Consider the following 27,842-nt stretch of genomic DNA (forward strand, 5'->3'; position numbering starts at 1 on the left):
CTCCGTGCTCGGCCAAGGGCTGGGTCCTCGTGTGGAGCGAGTCTCGCGGCTCCTCCCGCGGGCCCAGGGCCCGTAGCAACCGGGGAGTATATAAACACCCCCCGGTGTCCTAATCAAGCATCTCCTACTTCCTATCTACAATTGTATTGTTATTACACGTTCCGAATCTCTATAATAGCGTTACACGTTCATTAATATAATATCATTTTCATACACATCCCAATCGTTATTATTTCATTATTCGTTTATCACATTTGATATATACGCGAGTTGTATAATCCAGACCCCCGGGTTCATATAATCCATCAATATATATATATATATATATATATATATATATATATATATATATATATATATATATATATATATATATATATATATATATATATATATATATATATATATATATATATATATAATCGCACTCAGGTGCGAATGCTTCGCCCAAGCGCGAAATAGGAATGGATTCTGTCCGTCCACGTGTCCAAATCTAATGGATGAGAAACACTGATTTTTTAAAAAAACGCGGTGGCATTTTCGTAAATAATTGAACATCGAAGTGCAAGTAAAATGTATTACAAGTGCATGTACAATGTATTATCGGTGCAAGTAAAAATTTACACTGAGCATCAATACTTAGTTGCGCCTATAGTTATAAGTAGTTGCACCTATAGTTCTAAGTAGTTGCACATATAGTTATAAGTAGTTGCACCTAGGTGTATGAATGTTTGCGAGTGGTTTTCAGGGGTATTACTACCCGCTGAACTCAGATCAATGAATGTTAACAAGGCAAAATTACATGCACTTATAGGTGAAAGTAGGTGCACCTATAGTTATAAGTAGTTGCACCTATAGTTATAAATAGTTGCACATATAGTTATAAGCACACCCAGGTGCATGAATATTTGCGGAAAGTGAATGCTAACAACGCAAAATTACATGCACTTATAGGTGAAAGTAGGTGCACCTATAGTTATAAGTAGTTGTACCTATAGTTATAAATAGTTGCACATATAGTTATAAACACACCCAGGTGCATGAATATTTGCGGAAAGTGAATGCTAACAAGCCAAAATTACATGCACTTAGGTGAAAGTAGGTGCACTTGTAAGTGATTTTACTTGCACTTCGATGTTCAATTATTTACGAAAATGTCACCGCGTTTTTTTTAAGTTATTAGATCTGGACACGTGTCGCGCGCTGATTCGTTCGCATTTCCCTCCTGAGCACTTATTCACACCTGAGTGCATCCCTATATATATATATATATATATATATATATATATATATATATATATATATATATATATATATATATATATATATATATATATATATATATATATATAAAGAGCCTTTTAGAGGTATGCACAAATATATTTTGTACATTGCAAAAGTAGAATATACATTACACATCATAAATAATTATTACCACTTGAAAAGAAATCAGTCAAATATGAAAAAAAAAAAATATGAACAAGTATTCAAACAATTCTTCAAGTTCATTTCATTAAATTCATGTTCTAGTAAAAACAGAAGATCAAGGATTAAAAAAAAAATCAATTAGACTTGCTTCTTAGATGCATGCTCCTTGGCCATTATTTCGAACAGGCTTCCATCATAAACTCCTCTTATAGTTTCTTTGTGCAAAATCCCATTCTTGTCTTTGCCTAGGAGGTATAGTATCTTCCACTCTGACAATGCACCAACCCTATAAACCAAACTCAATATTAAACTTTAAACATTAAATTAAAGGTCGTGATAAAAATTCAATTTATCAGATTAATGCTCAAAATCCGTTGAAATTTTGCACAAGAAGTTGGAAATTCTCTATAAGGATATGCACAAATGAAGAGAAATAGTAACGACTGTCTCGGTTAAAATAGAATATGAGAAAGGGGAACAACTTGGAAAGAAAAGCGAAAAGTAAATTTGGGAGGTAGAAGATATTAATCGAGACAAGTGACGTTGTGATTTACCATGGATGGATGTTGTTAAATGGTTAATATTCACCTACTTATCACCAATTGATTTTAAGTAGAATATGACAACTAGATAGTCAAATAATTATGTTATTGAGCGTACTTGACTTACAACACTCACAAGATGTGTAACAGTGAAGTAAGCGTAGTGCAACACCGAGACAAATCAATTCGTAGATATGGGCGTAGGTCGGGCCAAGTTCAGTCTTAGAAAGGGGATTAATGGTGCCAACCAGATGCGTTGAGACCCATAAGATGGTTTCCTTTGAATGCTACACACCCTTCAGTATTTCCCCTTTAAAAATCTTCCCCTTGGGCATGTGATATTATTTTATTGAACAACTAAATTTCTTGTTTTTTTTTTTTTTTTTTAAATAACTAGTGGTATGGTCAACCAATTCATCAGCAGTTAATGATTGAAAGTCACATCCGGAAAATTCAAGAGAGAAAAAAAGTGCTTTCCATAATAATATATATTGCAGTCTGCATTTTTTTTTTTAAATTTAGATGTCAATATCTTATTCAAACAATTTCATGATGAGAGAAATAAAAGAATGAATTTACCATCCTTTATAGTCCTTTGGCTCCCTATTTGCCTTGAGCATTTCATCCAATTCCTCTGATGTTAAACCATTAGCATTTGCTTTTGCATGTTTCTTGAATATCTCCTCAAATTTTGATTCAACAAACCTACAAAATGTAATAAACATTTATTATATTAATTCTATATATATATATATATATATATATTTGTAGGGAGTATTACTGTATTCACATGTACTGATTTTATTAGACAAAAAAAAAAAAAAAAAGGCAATGAAAGAAAAAATTGTGGTTCCAATTTTTCTAGATCCATGTATGTCATATAAGTAGGTACTAGAGAGTTAAAAGAAAAATGGAGTAAAAAGTGGGGTAAACATAATATTAACTTTATTCTATAACACTCGTTTTATCTGAAATTACAAGTATTACATAGAGTCATAGGGATAATGAGACTCGACTCAAACTATTAACAATTCACATTTTATTATATTTAATTTATATTACAATTTATATATTTTAAAATCTATTAAAAAGTTTCATTGAAGACAAAAAAGAAAAGTGAAATTTGAGAATTATAGAAATTTGTTTTAAAAAAATAAACAAAAAAAATTGATTTCACTAATAAGTAATACAATGATTTTTATAATGTGAATGAGTATAATTCATTTATAATTGAAAAATATTATTTTTCTTGTTAACGAGATGATCGTATCATTTTATAGACACCAGGTAAAGTGAATACAAGGGACATGATATATTAAGTTAAGGTATGATGAATAATGAACAATTCGTCTAAAAAGTAAGAGAAAAAGTTGCAGAGTCAACTTTATACTTTTATAAATATTATAAACTTAATTTTTTTAATAATTATAAAATTAATCTTGTGTTGTTTTTACTAAAAAAAAAAAAAAAAAAAAAAAAAAAAACCACTATTGGGCTTGCCTAACCATGGGCCCCTTCAAGCATTGGACCTTATATGAAGTTTATAAACTTATCCAATGTTCTCTCTCACTATCAAACTCTTTATTTTTATAAGTTATATGTAAAAGTTATAATGTAATAACATGTAACGAAACATCACAAATGTTAATATTTAGGAATTATTTTTTGTTAACAAATTTACATTATATTATTCTTCAAAATTACCTTCCTTCGGAATCATAGACGCCAGAATCGCTAGTATGTTTGGCGAGTTTGATGTTTTTCACCTCAATAGGGAGGAGAAGGGATGGCCACTTTCCCTGCAACAAACCATTATTATTATTATTATTATTATTATTATTATTATTATTATTATTATTATTATTATTATTATTATTATTATTATTATTTCTTGCCAATATTTTTTAAAAAATAAATTTTTGAGGTACAAAATTAAATACAGAATACAAGAGAATATATTGTCACACAAATTGCTGCATTTAAATAGAACGAAATAAACCTCACAACTTCCTATACATGATAATTATGTTCAAGAACCTTAAAATTAGATCCCTTAATCATGAGTTTGATTGAATCTTATTAAGAGTAGTTTTGTAGGATTTATATGAAAAATCATGTTTGACATGACATTCCAGTCATTATATTATTTAAATTTGATATAAGGCTGAATTTATTCCTGCAATATTCTCACTTTTAAAAGTAGTTCATCTTTTCACATTATCAAATTTATAATTTCTTAACTATTTTCTCTACAACCCTACAATATTCTCTAACTTTTAAAAGTAATTCCACTTTCACATCACATCAAAACAAAATAAAAAAAAATCAAAACAAAAATAAATAAATAAAAGAATTTTAAAAAGTACAAAAGGCTGCCGCAGCAACAAGAGCGGCATCATTTTCTGGGTGGTTAAAAAAAATTGTTTTTTTTTTTTTTTATAAAAAAAAAAAAAAAGGTGTCATGTCACCTTGCAAATGCCCAAATTTCATGATAAATTTAGCCTAACACCTAAAGTGTCAATATTGGATGGATATCGTAGCTACGATTATAAATGAAAACAAGTGATAACATTTTTGTAAATACTCCGTAATATTTATTTTTTTTACAAAAAATAACACGACACCGATCAATCATTTGTATTTATAACAATTGGGATATGATTTTTTTTCTTTCAATATTATAGGTTTCTCAAATTTTTAATATATCCAAAGGGCCAAAGATAATAACTTTTTTATAAAGTGAATAATAGGTGACATGCAATGTGTGACACAAACATGTTGTGACAACTATGTAAAAGGTTATTAACAACTCACAACGCACTCTAACATGTGTCACACAAAATAAAAAGTGCAGATTTCGTGTCACAGAATATAAAATATTATGTTGTATATATGCTAGGAACTAACGTGCAATGCGTGGCACAAAAGAAAAGAATGGGGAACTATATTCATAAAAGGAAAGAATAAACTTTTTCTTTCCCAACAGCAAATATTGAATAAAAGTGTACATAAAAGTTACCTAAATAATAAAACTAGATTCCGTGAGATACAAAAACAAATATTGGCTCACTGATATCAACACATTAGTGCATGTGCATAAAAGTTACCTAAATAATAATGGATCATTTTCTATTTTAAATAATTAAACATTAACCAACTATTATATAGTATGATGACATCTCTATTACCATTCCAGATGAGTTGGTGACATGATCGGTGGGAGCTTTAAAAAAAAATTGAACATTATAATATCTTTCAAAAATACTTGCTACAAAAGCACAATAACAAGATCAATAAGATAATCTTTTCTATATATGCATCTCCATATACTACAAAAGAAATACTTGCTACTATACAAAAGCACAATAACAAGATCAATAAAATAATATTTTCTATGCATCTCTATATACGTGTAAAGAGAGTTTGTGTCTTACCGGTCGAGTTTTTCGACTGAGACCTAAATTTATAAACACGGATGCAAAAATTGAGAGAAGCACCCCACATCCAATTTTTCGAAAACCTAATAAATAATTATATAATCACACAAAATAACAATTTAATTAAACATAATTAATTACCGAACTATAATAAAATTGTTAAAAATAATAAAAGTAAAATTATTATTATTCTAGTAACAAAAAATTAAAATATCCAAGAAATTTAGAGAAAATAATTAATTAGAAAAAAAAAAAAAAACCTTGATAAGTTTCCCATGGATAAATGATGCCATCCTTGTTGATATCGAAGAACACTACATGCTTTTGCAGTGGGGACAGCTCAGAAGAATTTCCAGTCCCTGCATGCGAATAATATTTTTTTTTGTAAAAATCCATAACAATATTCTCAAAATAAACATACAAATTCTCAAATCAATTAATTAATAAATAAAAACAGAAAAAAACATTATATTTTCGAAGAAAAGGATAATTGATGACAAACCATGATGGTAAGCAGTGGTGTTGGGGGAAGAAGTAGAATCTTGGGCGGCGGCCATGGCTGTTTGCTTATAATTGGAAAATGAAGAAGAAACTAACAGATTTGGTTATTATATTGTGGGAGGATCGGAGAATGTAATTTTCGGAATGTTTAAGGAAAAACAAGAGAGGCGGCGGCAAGGTTTTCTGAGTTTGCAGTTGCGATGATGTCTGTGTGTTTGTTTATATAAGCAAAGTGATGAGTTGCGTTGCGTGTGAACCTGCGCCAACCGCACAAAACGAAGGTTGTTATATTCACTACAAATAATTTTAATTACTTTGCCAAACAAATATGTCTTTTTATATGGTATCTAAATTACATGATTATTCTACCAAAAAAAAAAAAATTACATGATTATGGGTTATATGCGGGCTGGTGCGTCCCGGAGCGCTCCTAGAGCGGTTGGGGATAGCTGGCTCGTGCCGGTAGGCGGGAAGCCACGTCCATTGGTAGTAAAGGAAAGGTTGATTGGGGCAGTAGACGGGGGTCGGGGAGGTGGGGGAGTCACACCCACGAGTATGTCTGAGGATGAGGTGGTGGTGGCTACGGCAAAGCGTCGTAGGCATGGGACGGAGATTGGAGAGGATGGTGGGAATGATGAGATAACAATCACTGATGGTTCAAAAAACTTGTTCATGGCGGGAGCTGGTGTCCAGCCCCGCCCAGCATCATGAGTACGATAAGCTGGAACTGTCGTGGCTTGAGAAATCCACGCACAGTTCGAGAAGTAGTGGACCTAGTGTCCCGTAAGAAGCCAGAGTTTGTGTTTTTGATGGAAACCAAGGTGGCACGGAGTCATGCGGAGAGAGTCCCTGTCAGGCTTGGTTATGAGGGGTTGTTTTATGTGAATAATGAAGGCTTGAGTGGGGGTATGGCGCTCCTTTAGAAGAAGAACAACACGACTAGGTTGTTGAGTTATTCGTTCAACCACATTGATATTGAGGTTAGTATGAATGGCAAGTTATGGCGTATGACATGTTTATATGGGTGTTCGGATCGAAGTAGAAGAGAGGAAACCTGGGAGCTACTGTGTATGTTGAGGGGAAGATCTGGATTACCCTGGGTGGTGATAGGGGATTTTAATAATCTTCTCTATCAACATGAAAAGAGGGGGAGGGGAGGGGGGGGGGGGGGGGGATCCATACCCGAATAGCCTCTTACGAGGGTTTGGGGAAACCGTTGATGCGTGTGGTTTGATACAGATGCCGATGTGGGGCCGCCAGTTCACATGGGACAAGAGTAAAGGCACGGTGAATTGGATACAGGAGAGGCTTGATAAGGTGCTTATTACGGAAGAGTGGGGTGGTGTGAATGAGAATGCATGGGTGGAGAATCTGCAGACTAGAGAATCAGATTACTCGGCTCTGTTCCTTAATATGAATGCTCTCAGTACGCGTAGAGTAAGAGGACCGAGGAGGTTTAGATTTGAAAATGCATGGCTATTGGATGAGGGGTGCAAGGAGGTGGTGGAGACAGCATGGCAGGAGGGGAGGCCGGAGGGCTTGTTGCACTGTCAGCAGTTTTGTGGTATAAAGTTGATGCGATGGGGGGGGGGGGGGGGGGGGGTGACAAATTCCATAAATTTGGTCACCGAATAGGGCAGTTGCGAAAGCGGCAAGAGAAGTTCTGTGATGTAACGAATCCGGCCGCATTGGCCGAATTCCAGCAGAATGAGTATCAGTTAAAGCAATTGGAGGCCCAGGAGGATGTATTTTGGAGGCAGCGAGCGAAACAACACTGGCTGCGGGGTGCAGATGCTAACACCAAGTTCTATCACAGGTATGCTTCTGCCCGTAGAAAGAAGAATTTTATTGCTAGTATTAAGAATGAGGGTGGGGATTGGGTGGAGGATACAGATATGCATTCGGTGATTCTGGATTATTTTAAGAGCATATTTGCTTCTGATAATTTGAGCTGTGATGATCCCCTTTTTATTGATTTTGCCCCCCGTGTGTCGAATGAGAATAATGAGATGTTGAATCAGCCTTTTTCGGTAGAAGAGGTAAAAACAACACTTTTTTGTATGTTCCCGGATAAAGCACCAGGCCCGGATGGAATGAATCCGGGTTTCTATCAGCATTTTTGGTCTATTGTGGGGGATGATGTGTCTGATTTTATATTGCATGCTTTGAACTCTGGGGTATTTCCAGAAGGGTTGAACGATACGAATATAGTATTGATTCCTAAAAAAGAGGTCCCGGAGACTGTTACAGATTTGAGACCAATTGCGTTAAGCAATGTCATATATAGGATAATGGCAAAAATGATGGCAAACAGAATGAAAGTTTTGATGGGGGATATTATCTCGGAATCCCAAAGTGCTTTTATTCCTGAAAGGTTAATTACAGATAATATCTTGGTGGCAGCTGAGGTGGGCCACTACTTGAACAGGAAGCAGTGTGGTGTAGTAGGCTGGAGTGCACTGAAATTGGATATGTCAAAAGCATACGATAGAATGGAATGGGGTTTTCTGGAAAAAATGTTGATGGTGCTGGGTTTTAGTGATAGATGGATTAAGCTAATAATGCTGTGTATGACAACAGTGAGCTATACTGTAATGGTGAATGGGGAGGTGGAGGGACGGGTCAAACCGACTCGTGGACTCAGGCAGGGAGATCCTCTTTCTCCTTATTTATTCATTATCTGTGCTGAGGCACTTTCGATGTTGTTGCAGAAGGAACAGATGGCAGGATCTATATATGGATGTAGAGTGGCCAGGGGTGCTCCCCCGGTGTCTCATTTATTCTTTGCGGATGACAGCCTGCTTTTCTTTAGAGCAAATATTCATGAGGCTATGGTGATTAAAGATTGTTTGATGAGGTATGAGAAACTATTTGGACAAGTGGTGAATTATAACAAGTCAAACATATGTTTTAGCCGAAATACCCACCACATCGTCAGAACGCAGGTGGCAGACTATCTTGTGGTAGTGCAGGCAAGTAATTTTGGGAAATATCTGGGCCTCCCATCGTTTGTGGGCAGAAATAAAAGAGCAGTTTTTTCCTATGTGGAGGAAAAGATCAGGCAGAGGATTGGATCGTGGAGCACAAAGTTATTATCTCAGGCTGGTAAGGAAGTTTTATTGAAAAGTGTGGCTCAATCTATGCCAACTTTTTCAATGAGTGTTTTTTTATTGCCTGAAACAGTTTGTCAATCCATTGAGAGAGCAATGAATAGATACTGGTGGGGAAGTGGCAAAGATAAGGGGATTCACTAGAAGGCATGGGATAAGTTATGTATCCTCAAGAAGTTTGGTGGTTTGGGTTTCAAGGAATTGAGGGCTTTTAATCTAGCTATGCTGGGCAAGCAGGCATGACGTTTTTTGACAAACCCAGAGTCTCTGGTGGCAAGAATATATAAAGCCAGGTATTACCCCACTTCTAGTTTTGTTGATGCTACTATTGGTAATTGTCCAAGTTTTTGTTGGAGAAGTATAATGGCAGCACATCCAATAGTGGTAGCTGGGATAAGACGCATGATTGGAAATGGTGAGACAACTCTAATTTGGGGACACCCATGACTGCAGGATAATCCAAGTCCCTTGGTACAAACAATTATGCCTGAGGAGTTAAGAGAAACAAGAGTAGCAGGTTTGATTGACCCACAAACACAAACATGGGATCCACATATTTTATCTGATTTATTTATCCCTGAGGATGTGAGCAGAATAGTTATGATTCCTGTTAGCCCTGATTATGATGACTCATGGTACTGGATAGGTGACCCAAAAGGAATTTATTCAGTAAAGAATGCCTACAGGCGTATTGTTGGTGATTATGAGAATAACCCAGGTGATTTTGATAAATGGGTTAAGATGTGGAAATTGAAAGTACCACCAAAATGGAAGACCTTTTTATGGAAAGCAGTATGTGATATTTTACCCACTACAACGAATCTAATTAATAAGAGGGTGGAGATTGACCCGACATGTCCTATGTGCAGATTTAATAATGAAGATGTGTTGCATGCATTAGTTTATTGTGAATATTCTACATTAGTTTGGAATATAACACAATTACCTATCACGAATATTATTACAGATTCGTTTGCGGCATGGTTAGCTGGGGCTATGACGATTCTAACCGAGGAACAAACACAGCTTTTGGTGGGAGTTCTATACAATATTTGGAGGAGCCGCAATGCAGCCGTGTGGGAAGGGGCCATGTCACGGCCGCGGGCTGTTGTGAAGGGGGCGGCAACATTGCTGAAAGCCTATGGTGCGGTACACGGCTGTTCCACGCGAGAAGATGTACACCCACATGCCGAACCAGTGTTGTCCAACAATCACATGCGATGTTATATAGATGCGGGGTATCGGCAGGAAACCGGGGAGGCTACGTATGGAGTTGTGTTATTAGAGCCCGGGGGCTCGTTTGTGGCAGCTAAGAATGGCAGATCACCCGTTTGTTTTTCACCACTCATGGCGGAGGCTATGGCTTTTAAAGAGGCATTGTCCTGGTTAGTTGAAAGGAGCATTAATTCGGCCAATCTCCTCACGGATTGTATGGTTCTGCGATCCACCATACATCACCAAGTTACACCCATTCACTCGTATGCTGGGTTAATAATAGACCAGTGCAAGACAATGATGTCTTTATTTAATTTTATTTTGATAAGCTATGTGCCTAGACAGATTAATTTACATGCTCATACTTTAGCTTCGTTAGCTTTTACTCAGGAACATTCTATGTATTGGGACTCTATCCCTCCTGACACTATTATAGCTTTCATCAATTAATACAATTGACAGATTGATTTTTTCAAAAAAAAAATCTATTGCACTAAGTGAGAGTAAGTATCAACCAAATTCTGCTTTGTGATTTTAGTCCTTAATTAAAGGATTACAAAGAAGTAAATTAATCTAGATTGTCCATAATTGATCGACTCAAACTAAGAAGGCTAATAGACTTCTCTAGCAATAATTTTACTCCATGGTAATGGCATTACTTATAAAATTTTAACAAGATATTCTTTTATTTTATTTTCATTGATTACTACCTATAAATTAGTGGCAACTTATATTGTACACTTTAGGTTCATCTTGCTAATACAAGTTTATTTTAATATATTATCAAGTTTATTTTTAGTATAATATATGTTTAGTTTTAGTATATATATTCGTTATATTTTAATACATATTCGTTTTTAGTATACAGCATATCAAATTAAACATGTATTATACTGAAAATGAATTGTTGTTAATGTTTAGTATTGTAAACCCCAACTTGTAATTGATAGAATTATTATGACAAAATAGATAGGTTAGGTCTAAGTACTAGTTAGTATACTGTTTGAAGATCTAGCAGAACAAATTAAAGTCTACACCATAGTCTTTGGAAAGTAGCCGTTGGAACTACATTGACTTCTCTTCTACGCTGGTAGAGCAATTACGCATCTTGAGGTTATTTTACAAGAATACCATCTCTGACTGAAATACATCAAGGGTAAGACAGTAATTCATGCTACATGGAATATCTTAGGATTACTTGTTTTACAAGTTCTAGTGTATTATATATATGCTATTTAGAAAGATACTTCAACTGAACACATGAGAAAGAACTACAAGCGATAATCTCCAAGATTTGAATAATACCAAGAAACTATCTCTACGATTTACAAGAGAAGTGTTATGTGAAACCATCTTCTCAAGACATTACTGATGATATGAATTTTAGAGACTCTTGAGAAGAACCTCTACAATTATTATTATTATTATTATTATTATTATTATTATTATTATTATTATTATTATTATTATATTATTATTATTATTATTATTATTGTTATTATTGTTGTTATTGTTGTTATTGTTGTTCTTGTTGTTATTGTTGTTGTTATTATTATTATTATTATTATTATTATTATTATTATTATTATTATTATTATTATTATTATATGTAGTCTTGGTCATTAATAAAGTACTTTAATTTTATACTCTATCTTCACCTCCATACGCGGTTCTGTTCCTTTTTACCTAGCTATACTTTTCTTTTCCAGATCAACAACTTTTAAAAAGTTAAAAATATACCAATTAACACTAAGCTAGGAGTGACTAAGTGGACAGATCATGATTCTCGTATTTATGACTTTGATTTTATCAATACTTTTTTGGTTAAGTTCGTCGCATGTGATTTTCCTAGTACGATTTACCTCTTACGTTGTTTGTGGACTATTACACAAAAGTAGATTAACACAATACACTTATACCATTAGATAGTGATTGTTGATTTCTTTTGTCAAAAATAAAAAATAAAAAATAAAAATACACACAGTATATAAATCAATAAATTGTATGCTTTTAAATGTTTGTCAATTTACTTTATGGTTCCAATTTCCAAAAGCAAATATATACTTTTGTTTTAAATAATGGCGTGAAGTGCATGATAATTAAATAATGTAGCCAATCACTAGTGGGCTAGTGACATGAAATAACTCTCCCAAATAGGAGGTCATGAATTTGAATTTCAGAGTGAGATTAATATTGACTTTTTGTGTTTAAGAAAGTAATTATAAACAAATATTACATTGTAAGGTAGTACTCATATATATATATATATATATATATATATATATATATATATATATATATATAACGTTAGCGTATGCACTCAATATTCCTTTAAAATACTGTTTATTGTTTAAATTGAATTTCCTCCTTGTAAGAAAGGAGATAATTAAATAGTTTGGTTTTTTCTTCAAGTTTTTTATGAGCCCCACATCTACTCATCATCCACTATTTCACCCAATTTTAAAAACCCTTCTCCCTATTAATTTTAAGTTTTTTCTATGTTTTTTATGGACCCACCAATTTACTCCATTATATTTTAATTATCGTTTTTTATTATCATTATAAAAATTATAATTATTATATTGAAATTAAACATATAAAAATTAAAATAAATTTATTATTATAAAATTGTTAAAATTTAACAACAAAATTAAATTTGACAATGTTTTTTAACAAATTTATAAAAAAAGAATTTTTTTTTAAAAAAAAGAAGGAATTTTGCCGTTGTAATGCAACGGTAAAAAAAAAAAAAAAAAAAAAAAAAAAAAAAAAAAAAAAGAAGGAAACATGCCAAAATTTAACAATGGTTTAACAAATTTAAAAAAAAAAAAAAGAATTTGCAACGGGCCAAAAGTAAAAGAAAAAAAAAAGATAGAACCATTTTAGAGTGGTTGCCAGTTGGCGGCTATTCTGAAGCGCCCCAGTTGGCGTGTGGAAAACACGCGGGCGCGTAGTGCGCTCCAAACACGCATTCCCCTCCCCCCCTCCCTCCCTTTTTTTTTTCTTCTCCTGCAAAAATCACGTATTTGCAAGAGAAAAAACCTGAAAAACCCAACATTTCTATATGTTCTAAAATCACAACTAGTTTTTTCTCTATAAAAACTACAATTGGAGTTGCGTACTACTGACTCTATTACAATGCAGTATTCTCAACCTAATACAGCATAAAAAATAAATAGTACAGTCCGCCTGATTCAAACCCACAACCTCCTATATAAAGGAGCAACTTGATGCATGTCACTAAACCCCAAGGTCCTTGGCTAAATCTCTCTCTTATTTACTTTATTTATGCACTTAATTTGCCAAACAAAATTAAAATAAGTTTAAAGACTTCCGCTATATTTCTAACTCAAACAAAATGTTCAATAACTTATGACATTAAATTTTTTTAAATTTTACAGCAAAAAAACTTATGCGAAGATGATATACGTACACATCGAACCCATAGTAATAACGTCCCACCTTACGTCTGTGTATATATGGCCGTTGGGAGGGTTATATATACATCTTCAGCGTTAATATCTCAAGAAGCCCAAATAGAAGGGAACCTTCCCAGCAAAAATTTGGAGATGCAGGGTATCGATCCCCATACCTCTCGCATGCTAAGCAAGCACTCTACCATCTGAGCTACATCCCCAGTGTGTATATATGGCCGTTGGATTAAAAAATACTATCTTCAGCCTTAACATCTCAAGAAGACCAAATAGAAGGGAACCTTTTCAGCAAAAATTGGAGATGCGGGGTATCGATCCCCGTACCTCTCGCATGCTAAGCTAGCGCTCTACCATCTGAGCTACATCCCCAATGCAAAAATCTCTACCAATCTTTCTACACATACGATTTTCTGTAATTCAGTTTGAGTGTTCTCTACCAAAGTGCTTCAAAGAAATTGCAGGCATAAAGTAAATGAAGGGATAATTAATGCCACTGTTTGGTTACCTTTACCCGTCAGGTCTAGCCGTTAAATGATGGATTTTGTTATTTTGTGATATAGAAATTGCAGGCATAAAGTAAATGAAGGGATAATTAATGCCACTGTTTGGTTACCTTTACCCGTCAGGTCTAGCCGTTAAATGATGGATTTTGTTATTTTGTGATATTTGTTGATGATTTTTCTTAATACACTAGATTTTTATCCAATGAAAGTGAAATTAAAAGTTTATGTAATTTTTCATAGGTTCTGTGTGATTGTTGAATGTACTTTCTTCTTAATTACTAAATGACGTTATCACTGTCACATCAATCATAATATGGTGTTTATGTGCCAACATATGTATCATTTTATTAATACGAGTATTTAAAATTTATTATATATACCACCAATAGATTACATTAACTTATCCAAAATAAATGACCACTCACAAAAAATTAAACTCTTGACCTATCAAGTAACAAGACCTACCTATTAGTCCACTACTCTTGAGCATATAATATATAAATAGTTAATCCCATTTTCGATCATAGATTTATAGGTGTCAGCCCACTTTTTTTTTTTTTTTTACAAAACACCCCGTTTAATTTGGTCATAGTATTATTGTGGTATGACCATTTTTTGTTCACTGTCGTCAACAAAACTGTTTAAATAATGTTAAATACAAGGGTATTTTGGTCTATTCAGTTCTAAGTGTTAAGTCATTTTTCTTTTTTGGTCTTAGATTTATATTTGTCGTGGGATGTTTTGGAAAAAAAATGGAATGACACATATAAATGTAAGACAAAAAAAAGGGGGGGGGGGGGGGGGGGGGGATGTAACAATTAGAACTGAATAGATCAAAATGCCCTTGTATTTATTTTAAATAGTTTTGTTGACGGATGACAAAAAATGGTCATGCCATACTATGACCAAACATGGATGTTTTGAAAAAAAAAAAGAACTAAAAATGGTTTGACACTTATAAATCTAAGACAAAAATTAGAATTAACTCAATATATAAACATAAATGTACAATCCAATTATCAACTTAGACTTTTAGTTGAGATGAAACACATATTTCAATTCAGTATCAGCTGAGCAAAATCATCCATGCCAAAGGTTATGGGTTCGAAACATCTCTACGTCGCCTGATAAAAAAATGGACTACGTCGCCTGATAAAAAAATAGACTATGGTCCATATATGGCTATTGAGTTAGGCTTTTAGTTGAGATGAATCGGATAACATGCTCCAATTACTACCACTTCACGACACACTTATGTTGTTATATATGTAATTGTAAAATATAATTAAATGTCATTATATATTGAGATCTATAGAAAATTTTATTCCTATGAACAACTTCTATAAGAAAATAAATAAATAAATTGATATGAAAAATATTTTAATTGTTGATCAAAATCAATAATGAAGATTAAATTTTAATATTTTAATTTATTATGATTTGTAATTTTTTAACAATTAAAAAATTTAAATTTTGTACTACAAGATATTAAAAGGTTTCTAACCTAACCCATACCCAAAAAATAAATGAACACATAGGTTTGTTTTTATTACTTGTGAACCAACCAACCAAATGTAATTGCATTTATTTTTTTAAAACATCAACATAACTTTATTAATCAAACCAAAACAATGCACAAAACATGAGGGGACAAAACTAATCCCCAACATCATACATTGCAAGAGTAGAATACACATATATATTCATAAATTATTCCATGCATTTTTAAGAAGAGGAAATTATTACCACCTGAAAAAAAAATATTAAAACAATATTATGCAGTAGTTAAACACTCATTCAAGTTCATTTCATTAAATTCATGTTCTAGTAATAACTAATAACATAAGATCTAGGATAAAAATATTATTTTATTTAAAAAAAAAAAACAATATAATTATACTTGCTTCTTAGATGCATGCTTCTTAGCCATTGATTCAAACAAGCTTCCATCATAAACTCCTCTAATAGTTTCTTTGGGCAGAATCCCATTCTTATCTTTGCTTATGAAGTACAATATCTTCCACTCTGATAATGCACCAATCCTGCAAACCAAACCGGCCCCATATTAAGCAATAAACATCTCACAGATTATAAATCCTCAATACTTATTTTTAGAATTGATCTGAGATTTTTTATATGACGTATGTTTAATACTTATTGAAGACGATTATCGTTACAACTATTACTATCACCCGTGCCCTTACAGATCTTTTTATTTTAATGAAGTATCAAGAATATTCAGAAAATTATGTTTTCATGTTACCTTGTACCTAATTTATACCTTTTTTTTTTTTTTTTTTTTTTTGTTATTTAGATTTCATTATCTTTGTCAAAGAATTTCATGAAGAGAGATATAAAAGAATGAATTACCATCCACCATAGTCATTTGGCTTCCTATTTGCCTGGAGCATTTCATCCAATTCCCTTGATGTTAAACCATTTGGATTTGATTTTGCATGTTTCTTGAATATCTCCTCAAATTTTGATTCAACAAACCTACAAAATGTGTCAACCACATTATTATATTATTGGTATATAATTTGAGTAACTTGTTATTCATTATACATTCTCCGAACTACCATTAATCCATTGAGATCGAATATTCTAAGTGTATTTTTATAGAGTATTACTTTATTTACATGTCCTACTTTTATATATTAGATGAAGAATGGAAAATAATGGAAAAAAAAATTGTGAAATAAGAATAGTAGCTCTATTCCATAAATATAATATAATACTACTTTTTGTTTTAAATTACAAGTATTATATAGGTAACGAGACTTTACTCAAATGAGTAACGATTCACCTTTTTATAATATTTAATTTAGATTTAGTGAATTGAATAAAATTAGTATAATAAAGCTATATTAAAAGTTTTATTTAAGACAAGAAGTGAAATGTGAGAAACTGAGAATTATAGACTTTTTAAAATAAATAGTTGGGAAAAGAAAAAAGAAAAATGGATTTGACTAATGAATAATACAATACTATTATAATGTTAATGAGTATAATTATTTTGTAAGTTATTTTTCCTGTTAAAATCATCATCAGATCGACTTTTTATTTTCATAAGTTATATGTAAATTGGTTGACTTAAAATAACTTAACATACAAAAAATCATAATAATTAAGTACACAAAATTCAATATTACAATGACACTATAAAAGTGAAAATTTAATTAAAAAGTTTTTTTTTTTTTTTTTTTTTTTTTTTGTAAAAAAAAAAAAAAATCATTATTCTTAGAATTACCTTCCTTCGGAGTCATAGACACCAGAATCGCTAGTATGCTTGCCAAGTTTGATGTTCTCCACCTCGATAGGGAGTAGAGGGGATGGCCACTTTCCCTGAAATAAACCATTAATTATTATATATTCACACCATAATTTCTTGTCAATACATACTTAAAAAACAAAGAATTTTTGAAGTATAAAATTAATTTTTTCAGAATATATAGCAAAATTACACGCAAAGTAAACGTAACTATTCGAAGGTGTATACTTAGATAGTCATTAAGCTATGAAGAATTGACAAACCAAAGAGTTAAAGGTTTGAAGACCTAAAGAGTTTAAAATTTATAAATTCAAATTACAATATAAACTAAGATCAATTAGAGAGTTGATGTGACCATGCAGTGAAAAAGGGTGATTTTTCACAACATGGACAGTAAGTTCTAAACCACACAATCACAAGTGTCAAGTGATTTATGACATTCCAAGGAGCCGTATATAGTACTCACATAATGCTATCAAGGTTTCACATTGCTTAGGTACAAATTAAATATCAAGGTGGATATATATTCTACGTACTTTTGGCCAGACAAAATCAAAAGTAAAAAAAAAAAAAAATACTTAAAAGGAGAAAAAGTCAGAAAATGGCTAGAATCTTAGACAAGGACAACCAAAAACAAATGCACACTCATTACACATTGAATAAAGACTATCTATTTAAATTGTATTTCAATCATTATTCCATGGACCATCATATACACCGCCATGTCGACCGTAAATAAAAAATTACATTTTTAATATACTAAAATTACATTACTTGTGTACATAAAGTACATTATTTGAGTGTTGAAAGTACATTATTTTGTATATTATTAAATAATGTACATTCAATATACAAATTATATACTTTTAATATATTAAAAATTATAGTTAATTGAATATTAATTGTAACGTATATGATCAAATGCAGCAATATTAACAAAATCATGGAACTAAATGATCAAATTAATTAAATGTTAATAACTAATTATAAAAATATAATAGTTGTGAGACTAAAATTGTAATTTTCTATATTCAAAATGAGTAGTTTTTTCTTTTTCTTTTTAAGTCAATAATTGGTGACGGTTTGTGTGTTTACAAACATATTGTTGTAACACGTAGGTCTAAGGTGCAGGTTTAATTTTGTGTCACAACTCACAACAAAGAAAGAATGAGAGAGATTGTGTGCAATGAGCATGAATTAAAGGTAGCAATATTTTTTCTCAATTTGAATGTTATTCTACTTCTTTATATCCCGTAGTTCTTTGCCAACTAGTTAGGGTCACAAGATAAATTTTACTTTAAATATATATATTTGAGTAGCAGTTGCAAATTTTTTCGTAAATAAAAAATAATAATAAACTATTTTTTCAAACGATTAATAATATGCAATTTTCTCTTTTTCCAAAAAGAAAAAAAGAAAAGGCTTAGCTTGATATTTAGTGGAAAATTATTGTATGGACCATGGTCCATATAATGCTATGTGAACAATAACAAAATGTACATGTTTAATATATTAAAAGTATATTATTTGTGTGTTGAATGTACATTATACAAAATAATATATTTTTAGTACTCAAATAATGTACTTTTCCTGAATACAATGTACATTTTAGTATAAAATATTATTTGATAGTATAATCTGCATAGTTGTGTGGACCAATAATGGTGTCAACCACACATTGTGGTCCGGGTCCACCCGGTTCGCTCTGAGAGGCACAGAAGCTGGCCCAAAGGGAATCGTCAATTGTGAGTTGTGAAAATCAAATCCGGGTTATTCCGGAATTCTCCCTCACAAAGAGAGCTCATTTGCCACTTGAGCTACCTTGTTGTGTTTGTGTGGACCAATAATGATTGATATTTAGTGGAAACTCTCATTTTTGTTGTGTATAGTAAGTGCCTTAATTATCACTTCATTGTGGGCCACTTTTAAGCAACAGCCACATATAGTTAAAACGACATCCTATTCGTACGAATAATTGAATAAAGCAAGATACTGTTCTAAAATGACATTAAACTATAAATTTAATTTTTAATTTGAAAAAATAAACAAATTATTGTAAATCCTGCTCACAATAAACATTAATGAATGAATATTTAGCTCAGTTATAATCGAATTTTATATTGTTGAATATTTAATTAAATTTTATAATGAATATACAATCACAATTACCGCTATGCATCTTCATATACATTTAAAAAGAGTGTGTATCTTACCGGTCGAGTTTTCTGACTGAGACCAAAATTTATAAACAAGGAAGCAAAAACGGAGAGAGGCACTCCACATCCCATTTTTCGAAAACCTAATAAATAATTATATAATCACAAAAAATAATGATTCAATTAAACGTAATTAACTATACAACTTCTTTCATATCCAACTATTAGAAAAGGGAATGGTGACTTTAAACAAAAATTTGTAAATAATATGAGTCAAATTATTATTTTTATTAACAAAATGTTACTGCCTAGCTGACATTTGTAAAATTTCCCTAACAATATGGAGTATATCCAAAGTATTAAAAATAAAAAATAAAAATAAAAAAATAAAATAAAGTAACCTTGATAAGTTTCCCATGGATAAACGATGCCATCCTTGTTGATATCAAAGAACGATACATGCTTTTGCAGAGGGGACAGCTCAGAAGGCCTTCCCATTCCTGCATTAAATTTTCTTAAATATTTTATTTCCCACAACAATATAATATTCTCAAAATAAATATATACCTTTTTGAATCACAATTAAATTATTAATATAATTAAGCTATATGCCTATATATACTAGTATACTACCCCCAAAAAAAATGTATTTTTTTTTTCTAGAAATATTATATTTTCAAGAAAAGGATAATCGGCATACCATCATGGTAAACAATAGCGTTGTTGGAGGAAGAAGTAGAATCTTGGGCGGCCATGAAACAGATTTGGTTATTTTATATATATTGGTTGGAAATATTTAAGGAAAAACAACAGAGGTTGCAGCAAGCTAAGCTAGCTAGGTTGTCTGGTTTTGCAGTTGTGATGATATGATCTGTTGGTGTGTATGTATGTTTATATAAGCAAGTGAGGTGCTTGTGTACCTGTGGCAACAGCAGAAAACGAAGGTTCCTTCTTATATTCTTCCAAATAATATTAATTGTTGTCCGCATGGGGCTCCTTGTGCATAGTAAGCAAAGATCTAGTCTCTGTAGTTCAGTTGAATTACCATAATTTACATCTTTTCAATTTTCAAATACTTTGTCGTGTTGAGATATGAGTGTGAAGTGTCTTTGGAGTTGGAGATTTAACATTTTGGGAAGAATAATATTAGTTGTTTAATATAGTGTTTTTCTTATGGTATGTTACGACAATACCCTTTCAGGTCCAATAAAAAATATAATTTTAATCTATTAATCATGTAACTTGTAATTTTTTTTTTCTTTTGGATTACGATATTATCTGCTGGTATATGTAATGGGTAAACATTATTTCTATATAATAGTCCATAAATCACATTAGATAGGTCAGATTTTACAGGGCGTTTGGTTGGAGGGGGAATTATGTGGGAAATGAATTGTAATTTCATGGGAGTTGGATTACTGGGAATAAAGTGGTAATTTAAATTCCAGTGTTTGGTTGACAGAAATAGAATTACTGGGAATTTCAATTCCAATGTTTGGTATACATGGGAATTGAAAGGAAATAAGTAGTATAAAGTAAAAAATGTCCATTATTGTTGTTAGACATTAATTTTAGGTTACAAAAGGAAGGGATAATTTTGACTCATCACTATCTTTTTTTCCCAAGAATTAAAATACCAGGGGGGACATGGGATTTTAATTCCATGAAAATGGGGGAATTGCAATTCCCTCCAACCAAACTACGGAATTTAATGGCCTTTGGAATTAGGTGGGAATTAAGTGAGAAGGGAATTTAAAATCCCTCCAACCAAACGCCCTGTTAGGGTGTGCAAAATGTGCAAAAATACATAGTCTCAACTTTTAGGGGGTCTAATATTTATTTTTGACTTAACTACTTAAGAAATAAAAAAAATTTCTGCAATTAATTCTGAAACTCATATATTTCTTCCCCAAATCACTTATCTCTCATAATAATTAGGACCTAAGTAATTGAGTATGCCGCATGACAAAACCGTTTTGTTTCCCCAACGACACATATGATGTCTTATCCTGAATCTGTAGAGATAACTTGAAACTTGTACCATTGACCAATTCACCACCAATACCGCCTGAGAAATTGATTCTTCTTCCTGATAGATCATTCTACTTGCATTCCAAACGATAGCGGCAGCCTAGCAGGTAACCACCAGCCAGCCAAGTAGTTTCAAGATGTTTTTTTTTTTTAAATTTTTTTTTTTCTATTTGTTTGGACTTTGGAGATATTAAGTTAGTCAGATTCTTAATTTCTTATGGTTTGAATTAGTTTTAAAGATCGCACTTATAATTTTAATAGGGTCTTATTTATTTACAAGTCCGGACCACCAAAATTCCAAAAACTGCCATACATTAAAAAGATTCTCTACAACTAAAAAGATGTTGATAAAAATTGAGCTTGTGACCATCCAAGCGTGAGACATACTCTACCCACTTGCAATTTTTGTCTCTAGAGCAAATTAAAGGAACCATATGCATGCTTAGTTATTCAATTAAGTAATAATAACTTTGCAAAAGAGTAGGTCCAGCCAGGGTGTTGGAATGTTGTCATTAATTAAGCACTATTCATACTCGTGTAGTCGTGTCCAAACTATGACGCCCAGCGTTGTTCTATTCCTTCTTATCTTTATTGATGATGATCAAAATACTTTAATAATTTTAAAATATAATATAGAGACAGTAAGTCAATCAATATACTGCATTTAAATATTTGTTAGAAGCATAGATCTACTTCTGTTTTCAATTAATTGTGTGAAGTACATGATATTAAATGTTAACAATCGAAATTCCTTTATTAAAATATATTTTAAAGTTAATTCCAACGAAGGTCCCTTGTCTTTAGTAACAATTCTAAAATTAGTTTTAGATTATCGTTTTTGTCCTTTAACACCACATACTATCATATTTTGAACACTTTTGGTCATTCTAATGATTTTTCTGCTGAAATTTCATTTTAGGCAATAATATTTTCATCTCTTCAATTTCTTTTTATTATTTTCGCAATTAGTTAATTCTAGCGGATGTCCATTATCTTTGGTGACATTTTCAAATTTAGTCCCAGATATTCACTTTTGCCATTTAAATACTCATACTTTCGTGATAATATATTGTATATTTTAACATCTTTTTATTTTTTTTTTAATTTTTATTTAAATTCGTAATAATAACACAATTTTTTTTGGTGCATCGTACGGGTAAAACACTAATTTAAATTTATATTTCAAGTTTGAATTTCACATTATGAATTACCTCTCTCAGAGAGCACCTTTATGTAACTATTGTAAGTATTCCCGTAAATAAATTAAATACAGGTCAATGACGTTATGGTCGAGTGGCATGAAGTGACTCTTCCGAATGGGAGGTCATGCGTTCAAGTCGCAGTTGAGATGTTATTGACTCTTTGTGTTTCAATATGTTGAGAAAGTATATTTGAACATATACTATATTAGAACAAAAGAAAAATATAGAATTTCATTTCAAATTTGTTTGATTGGAAATAGCTGGGCACGAATTAATTAAAAATCAATATAACAACTAGATATGAAAAGTTTTCTAAGTATATATATGAACATATAGGCCTCTTTTTTATAAGTGTGTTACTAATTGAAACATGTGCCCCATCTTAACTAAAAACCTAAGCTAACCCCCTCACAAGTGATGGGTTCCAAGCAACACGTAGACCTTTGGTATGACTCTGATATCAAATTTAAGCATGTGCTCCATTTCAACTAAAAGCCTAAGCTACTAGTTGAATTGCACATTTATGTTTATGTTATATTATATGCTCAACATTATGACTCTGTTACAATGTAGTATCTGTTTATAACTACTTTCTCAACTTATTGAAGCACAAAGAGTCAATACCGCCCCCATTAGAGATCAAACACATGGCCTCCCATTTAGGAGAATCACTCCGTGTCACTAGATCATAAGGTTATTGGTAGATATGCAGTTTTTATTACTCGTCAATCAACCAAATGTACTCTTTTTTTCTTTTTTTTTTAAAAAAAATTTACTTTGTACATTCCAAAAGTATAATACACACTATATATACATTCATAAACTCCATTTCTAAGCTGGGGAATTTTTACCACTTGAAATAAAAATCAATAAAATATTAAAAATTACTATGAAGTATTCACTCAACCCTTCAATTCAAGTTCATTTCATTATATTAAATTCATCTTCAAGTAATAAAATAAAATCAAGGATTAAAAAAATTAGGGTTGCTTCTTAGATGCATGCTCCTTTGCCATTCTTTCGAACAAGCTTCCATCATAAACTCCTCTTATAGTTTCTTTGGGCAAAATCCCATTCTTGTCTTTGCCTACTAGGTATAGTATCTTCCACTCTGACAATGCCGCAACCCTGCAAACCAAACTCAATATTATGCTGCTATATATATGCAATGCATTATGTTTTCATGTTACCTTGTACCTAATTTAAACAAATAATAATTAATATATAAGGCATATGTTATATCTTGTTATTCAGATTTCATAATCATTGTCAAAATCAAGTTCATGATGAGAGAAATAAAAGAATAATGAATTACCATCCACCATAGTCCTTTGGCTCCCTATTAGCCTTCAGCATTTCATCCAATTCCTTTGATGTTAAGCCATTAGCATTTGATCTTGCATGTTTCTTGAACATCTCCTCAAATTTTGATTCAACAAACCTACAATATGTTATTCAAAATTCTAATGCCCCGTTTGATTCGCGGAAAATATTTGAAGGGAAATAGAATTGAAATTCCAGGGAAATTAAAGAAATTACCGGGAAGATTAATTACATTGTTTGGTTGGTGGAAAATAAATTACTGGGAATATCGATTCCATTGTTTAGTTGAGTTTGGAATTGTAAGGAATAATGAGTATAAAAACAATTATACCCCTACATAATAATAATAATAATAATAATAATAATAATAATAATAATAATAATAATAATAATAATAATAATAATAATAATAATAATAATAATAATAATAATAATAATAATAATAATAATAATAATAATAATAATAATAATAATAATAATAATGAAAAGTTGGTGAGGGCATAATTGTCGTCCTACTTGTTTTCCATGGAAAACAAAATACCAAGGGGGGACCTGGAAAATGTTTTCCTCATTTTTGAGGAAAATATTTTCCAATGGAAAATGTTTTCCATTAACCAAACAAAGGAAAATCTAGTTTTCCTCAAGTTCAAAGAATACATTTTCCTTTAGAAAACATTTTCCATGAACTAAACATGTCCTAAGTGACCAGGACTATGTGGTCCAATGGTACCCGGGTTGGACTTCCATTTGGAAGGTTGTAAGTTCGAGCCTCGAGAAAGTATATGAACAGATACTACAATGTAATAGAGCTAGTAGCATTCAAAAAAAAAGAAAACATGTCCTAAGTGTATTTTTATGGAGTACGTATTACACACTATTACTCCATACATATATATGTACTGATTGTATATGTCATATAAGTACGGAGTAAAAAATATTAGAGTGCAATTCTGAAGTAAAAAAGTAGAGTACGTGAAATATACCTCTATAACTCTATTCTATGATACTCAAACTCATTCCAATTACTAAACATTTAATTCATATTGGAATTTATTCCAACCAAATACCTCTTTAATTTACAATTGACAACTTTGTAAATTGTATTAGCTTTAATTTCCAAAGTTGTAATAATTATGAAAATTGTACGTTTTCAATTTTTAGAATATAAATTTTAAAATTATCGTGCACATTATTATGAATAATCAAGAATGAGGAGTAAAATGACATTTGCGTAAATAAAATGATAATTATTTACAAAATAGGTTACAAATATATGAATATTAAAGAATATAATACTTTTTACAATAATATAAGATTAATATTTATAATTACCTTCCATTGGAGTCATAGACACCGGAATCACTAGTATGCTTGGCAAGTTTGATGTTTGTCACCTCAATAGGGAGGAGAGGGGATGGCCACTTTCCCTGCAAAAAACCATTTACTACTATTCACACTATATATAATATCTTGCCAACACGTAATTGGTAAAATCTGTCAAATAATACTTTTTTAGTACGATTTACCTTTCATGTGTGATTTACGCAATATTACTTCAGAGTAAGATTTACCGGCAAATTATTCTGTGGACCCTCATAACTACAACTATATTCATCAGAGTAGTAACATGCAATGTGTCGCACACAAGAAAAGAATGAGAGATTGTGTGCAATATGACCTAACTACAACTATATTCATAAGGAAAGAATATAATGATCTTTTTCTAAACTACTTTAACACCATGCTTTCTCCACATCATTCAAATTTTCAAATGTGTGTCACGTAGCATAGATGCAACGATTAAAATAAATTATTATTGGGACAATCCTAATCACGTCGATCGAATAGTTAAATATCACAAAATTTTAAGTTTGATTCTTTGTGAGAATTGTCTATTGATTGATTTTCTGAGTTTAAACTAATTAGCTATGACTTATGCATGGACAAATGAAGCTAGTTAGTTTACCTTCTTAGTATTTTTAATCTGGCCTAAGAATCAAGTTAGATTTAATGATCAAAATAAATAAATATCTCAATTTTACAGCACTCACATGTGCCCACAGTCCTGCAGTATTGATTCGTTGTGGGCCATTTTCAAGCATAAGTCACATTGTTATTGCGACATGCTATTCTCGTATGAATAAAGGTAAGAAAGTGAATTGAGCTTTGATTTTTATATTTAAAAGTTACGAGTTTAATTTTTATTAATATTTTTTTAATTATAAGTTTATCACACAAAATCTTTTTAGTATAATACACAGATCATAAGTAAAATTTACCCAATTCATCCTATTTCTATTAAATAGTAATTCCAAAATTTCCTCATTACCCTAAATATTGTTTACATGAGATTACCTAACTTTTTGAGATATATATTAGGGGCAATATACTTATTGGAAAACTACGCCCAACAAATCACATGAACTCATGCCTTTGCCTACAAAAATTCGCTATATAGACGTGATTATATCTTACCTAACTTTTTGAGATATATATTAGGGGCAATATACTTATTGGAAAACTACGCCCACAAATCACATGAACTCATGCCTTTGCCTACAAAAATTCGCTATATAGACGTGATTATATAAGATATAACATGGTATTGGAGCATGGACCATTTTCTATTTTTGAAAATGATGATCATGAGTGTTTCAAAATATTGAATATACAATCACAATAACAAGATCAATCAAATAAGCTTTTCTATGCATATCCATATACGTTTAAATGGAGAGAGTATGTGTCTTACCGGTCGACTTCTCTGACTGAGACCTAAATTTATAAACAAGGATGCAAAAGTCGAGAGAGGCACTCCACATCCAATTTTTCGAAAACCTAATAAATAATTATATAATCACACAAATTAAAATAAAAATTTGAATAAACATAATTATTTATAAATTTTTGCAATATTGGACCATAACAAAAAAGAATGACTGTTTGTAAATATATAAATAATAGATGTAAAATCATTATTCTATTAACAAAATGTTATTCCCTTAATCACTTCTCTCCCAAATACTGCCTACTGAACCATTGAGTTAATCTCATGCGGGTTCTGTAGAATTTTTCTAATATACTCAAATCATTAAAAAAAAAAAATCGAATCTAGGGAAAATAATTAATTAGGAAAAAAAAAACCTTGATAAGTTTCCCATGGATAAATGATACCATCCTTGTTGATATCGAAGAACTCTACATGCTTTTGCAGTGGGGACGACAGATCAGAAGAATTTCCCATTCCTACATGCCAATAATTTTTTTAAAAAAAATCCATAACAATATTGTCAAAATAATATATAAATTCTCGAATCAATTAATTAATCTATACATACTACCCTCCAAAATTAAAAACAGAAAAAAAAAAAAAAAAGTTCTGGAAATAATAAATTTTCGAGGAAAATGATAATTGACATACCATCATGGTAAACAGTGGTGTTGGAGGAAGAAGTAGAATCTTGGGCGGCCATGGCTGTTTGCTTAGCTTATTATTGGAAAATGAAGATGAAATTAAACAGATTTGGTTATTATATTGTGGGCTGAGAATATAATTCTCGGAGTTTTTAAGGAACCACAACAGAGGCGTGGTGTGATATGATATGATGCTGTGGAGTGTGGTGGTGTCTGTGTTTGTTATATAAGGAGTGTGAGTTGCTTTGCGTCTCTGTCTGTACCTTAAGAAGAAA

The 27,842-nt window shown here is 31.5% G+C and overlaps 2 protein-coding genes and 1 non-coding gene across 6 annotated transcripts; all 3 read right to left on the reverse strand.

The window, feature by feature from the left end:
- Positions 1-1,482: 1,482 nt before the first annotated feature.
- On the reverse strand, positions 1,483-27,633 carry LOC109171873 (probable peroxygenase 5). Of its 3 annotated transcripts, XM_019320953.1 has the most exons (7): positions 20,391-20,516; positions 5,910-6,022; positions 5,668-5,766; positions 5,405-5,490; positions 3,675-3,769; positions 2,550-2,675; positions 1,483-1,714 (listed from the first exon to the last, which is right to left on the reverse strand). In XM_019320953.1, exons 2-7 carry the CDS (start codon positions 5,962-5,964, stop codon positions 1,567-1,569), a joined length of 609 nt encoding a protein of 202 aa, XP_019176498.1. In that variant the 5' UTR covers positions 5,965-6,022; positions 20,391-20,516; the 3' UTR covers positions 1,483-1,566. The 3 variants fall into 3 exon arrangements, with proteins under 3 accessions (XP_019176498.1, XP_019176500.1, XP_019176497.1); XM_019320955.1 differs by lacking the exons at positions 5,910-6,022; positions 20,391-20,516 and adding an exon at positions 27,570-27,633 and having other exon boundaries at positions 5,668-5,761; XM_019320952.1 differs by lacking the exon at positions 20,391-20,516 and having other exon boundaries at positions 5,910-6,141.
- TRNAA-AGC lies at positions 13,964-14,036 on the reverse strand. Its single transcript has one exon. It is a non-coding gene; the product is annotated as a tRNA-Ala (tRNA).
- On the reverse strand, positions 15,733-27,654 carry LOC109171872 (probable peroxygenase 5). 2 transcript variants are annotated; one of them, XM_019320951.1, is made up of 8 exons: positions 27,608-27,654; positions 20,298-20,330; positions 19,999-20,097; positions 19,655-19,740; positions 17,421-17,515; positions 16,541-16,666; positions 16,071-16,212; positions 15,733-15,919 (listed from the first exon to the last, which is right to left on the reverse strand). In XM_019320951.1, the coding sequence occupies exons 1-8, from the start codon at positions 27,624-27,626 to the stop codon at positions 15,896-15,898; spliced, it is 624 nt and encodes a 207-aa protein (XP_019176496.1). In that variant the 5' UTR covers positions 27,627-27,654; the 3' UTR covers positions 15,733-15,895. The 2 variants fall into 2 exon arrangements, with proteins under 2 accessions (XP_019176496.1, XP_019176495.1); XM_019320950.1 differs by lacking the exon at positions 27,608-27,654 and having other exon boundaries at positions 20,298-20,394.
- Positions 27,655-27,842: the final 188 nt, after the last annotated feature.

The sequence above is a fragment of the Ipomoea nil genome, unplaced genomic scaffold (assembly GCF_001879475.1).
Source record: "Ipomoea nil cultivar Tokyo-kokei standard unplaced genomic scaffold, Asagao_1.1 scaffold0382, whole genome shotgun sequence".
Taxonomy (NCBI): Eukaryota; Viridiplantae; Streptophyta; class Magnoliopsida; order Solanales; family Convolvulaceae; genus Ipomoea; species Ipomoea nil.

Bases quoted from the DNA above. Each gene is read 5' to 3' on its own strand.
- LOC109171873 (XM_019320953.1), bottom strand. From the start codon at position 5,964: ATGGCCGCCGCCCAAGATTCTACTTCTTCCCCCAACACCACTGCTTAC. The intron at 5,491-5,667 runs GTTTTTTTTTTT...ATTATTTATTAG, and splicing joins TCCATGGGAAACTTATCAAG to GTTTTCGAAAAATTGGATGT. The intron at 3,770-5,404 runs GTAAGACACAAA...GGTTTGTTGCAG, and splicing joins TCAGTCGAAAAACTCGACCG to GGAAAGTGGCCATCCCTTCT.
- LOC109171872 (XM_019320950.1), bottom strand. From the start codon at position 20,352: ATGGCCGCCCAAGATTCTACTTCTTCCTCCAACAACGCTATTGTTTAC. The intron at 20,098-20,297 runs GTATGCCGATTA...AATTTAATGCAG, and splicing joins CGCTATTGTTTACCATGATG to GAATGGGAAGGCCTTCTGAG. The intron at 17,516-19,654 runs GTAAGATACACA...GGTTTATTTCAG, and splicing joins TCAGTCAGAAAACTCGACCG to GGAAAGTGGCCATCCCCTCT.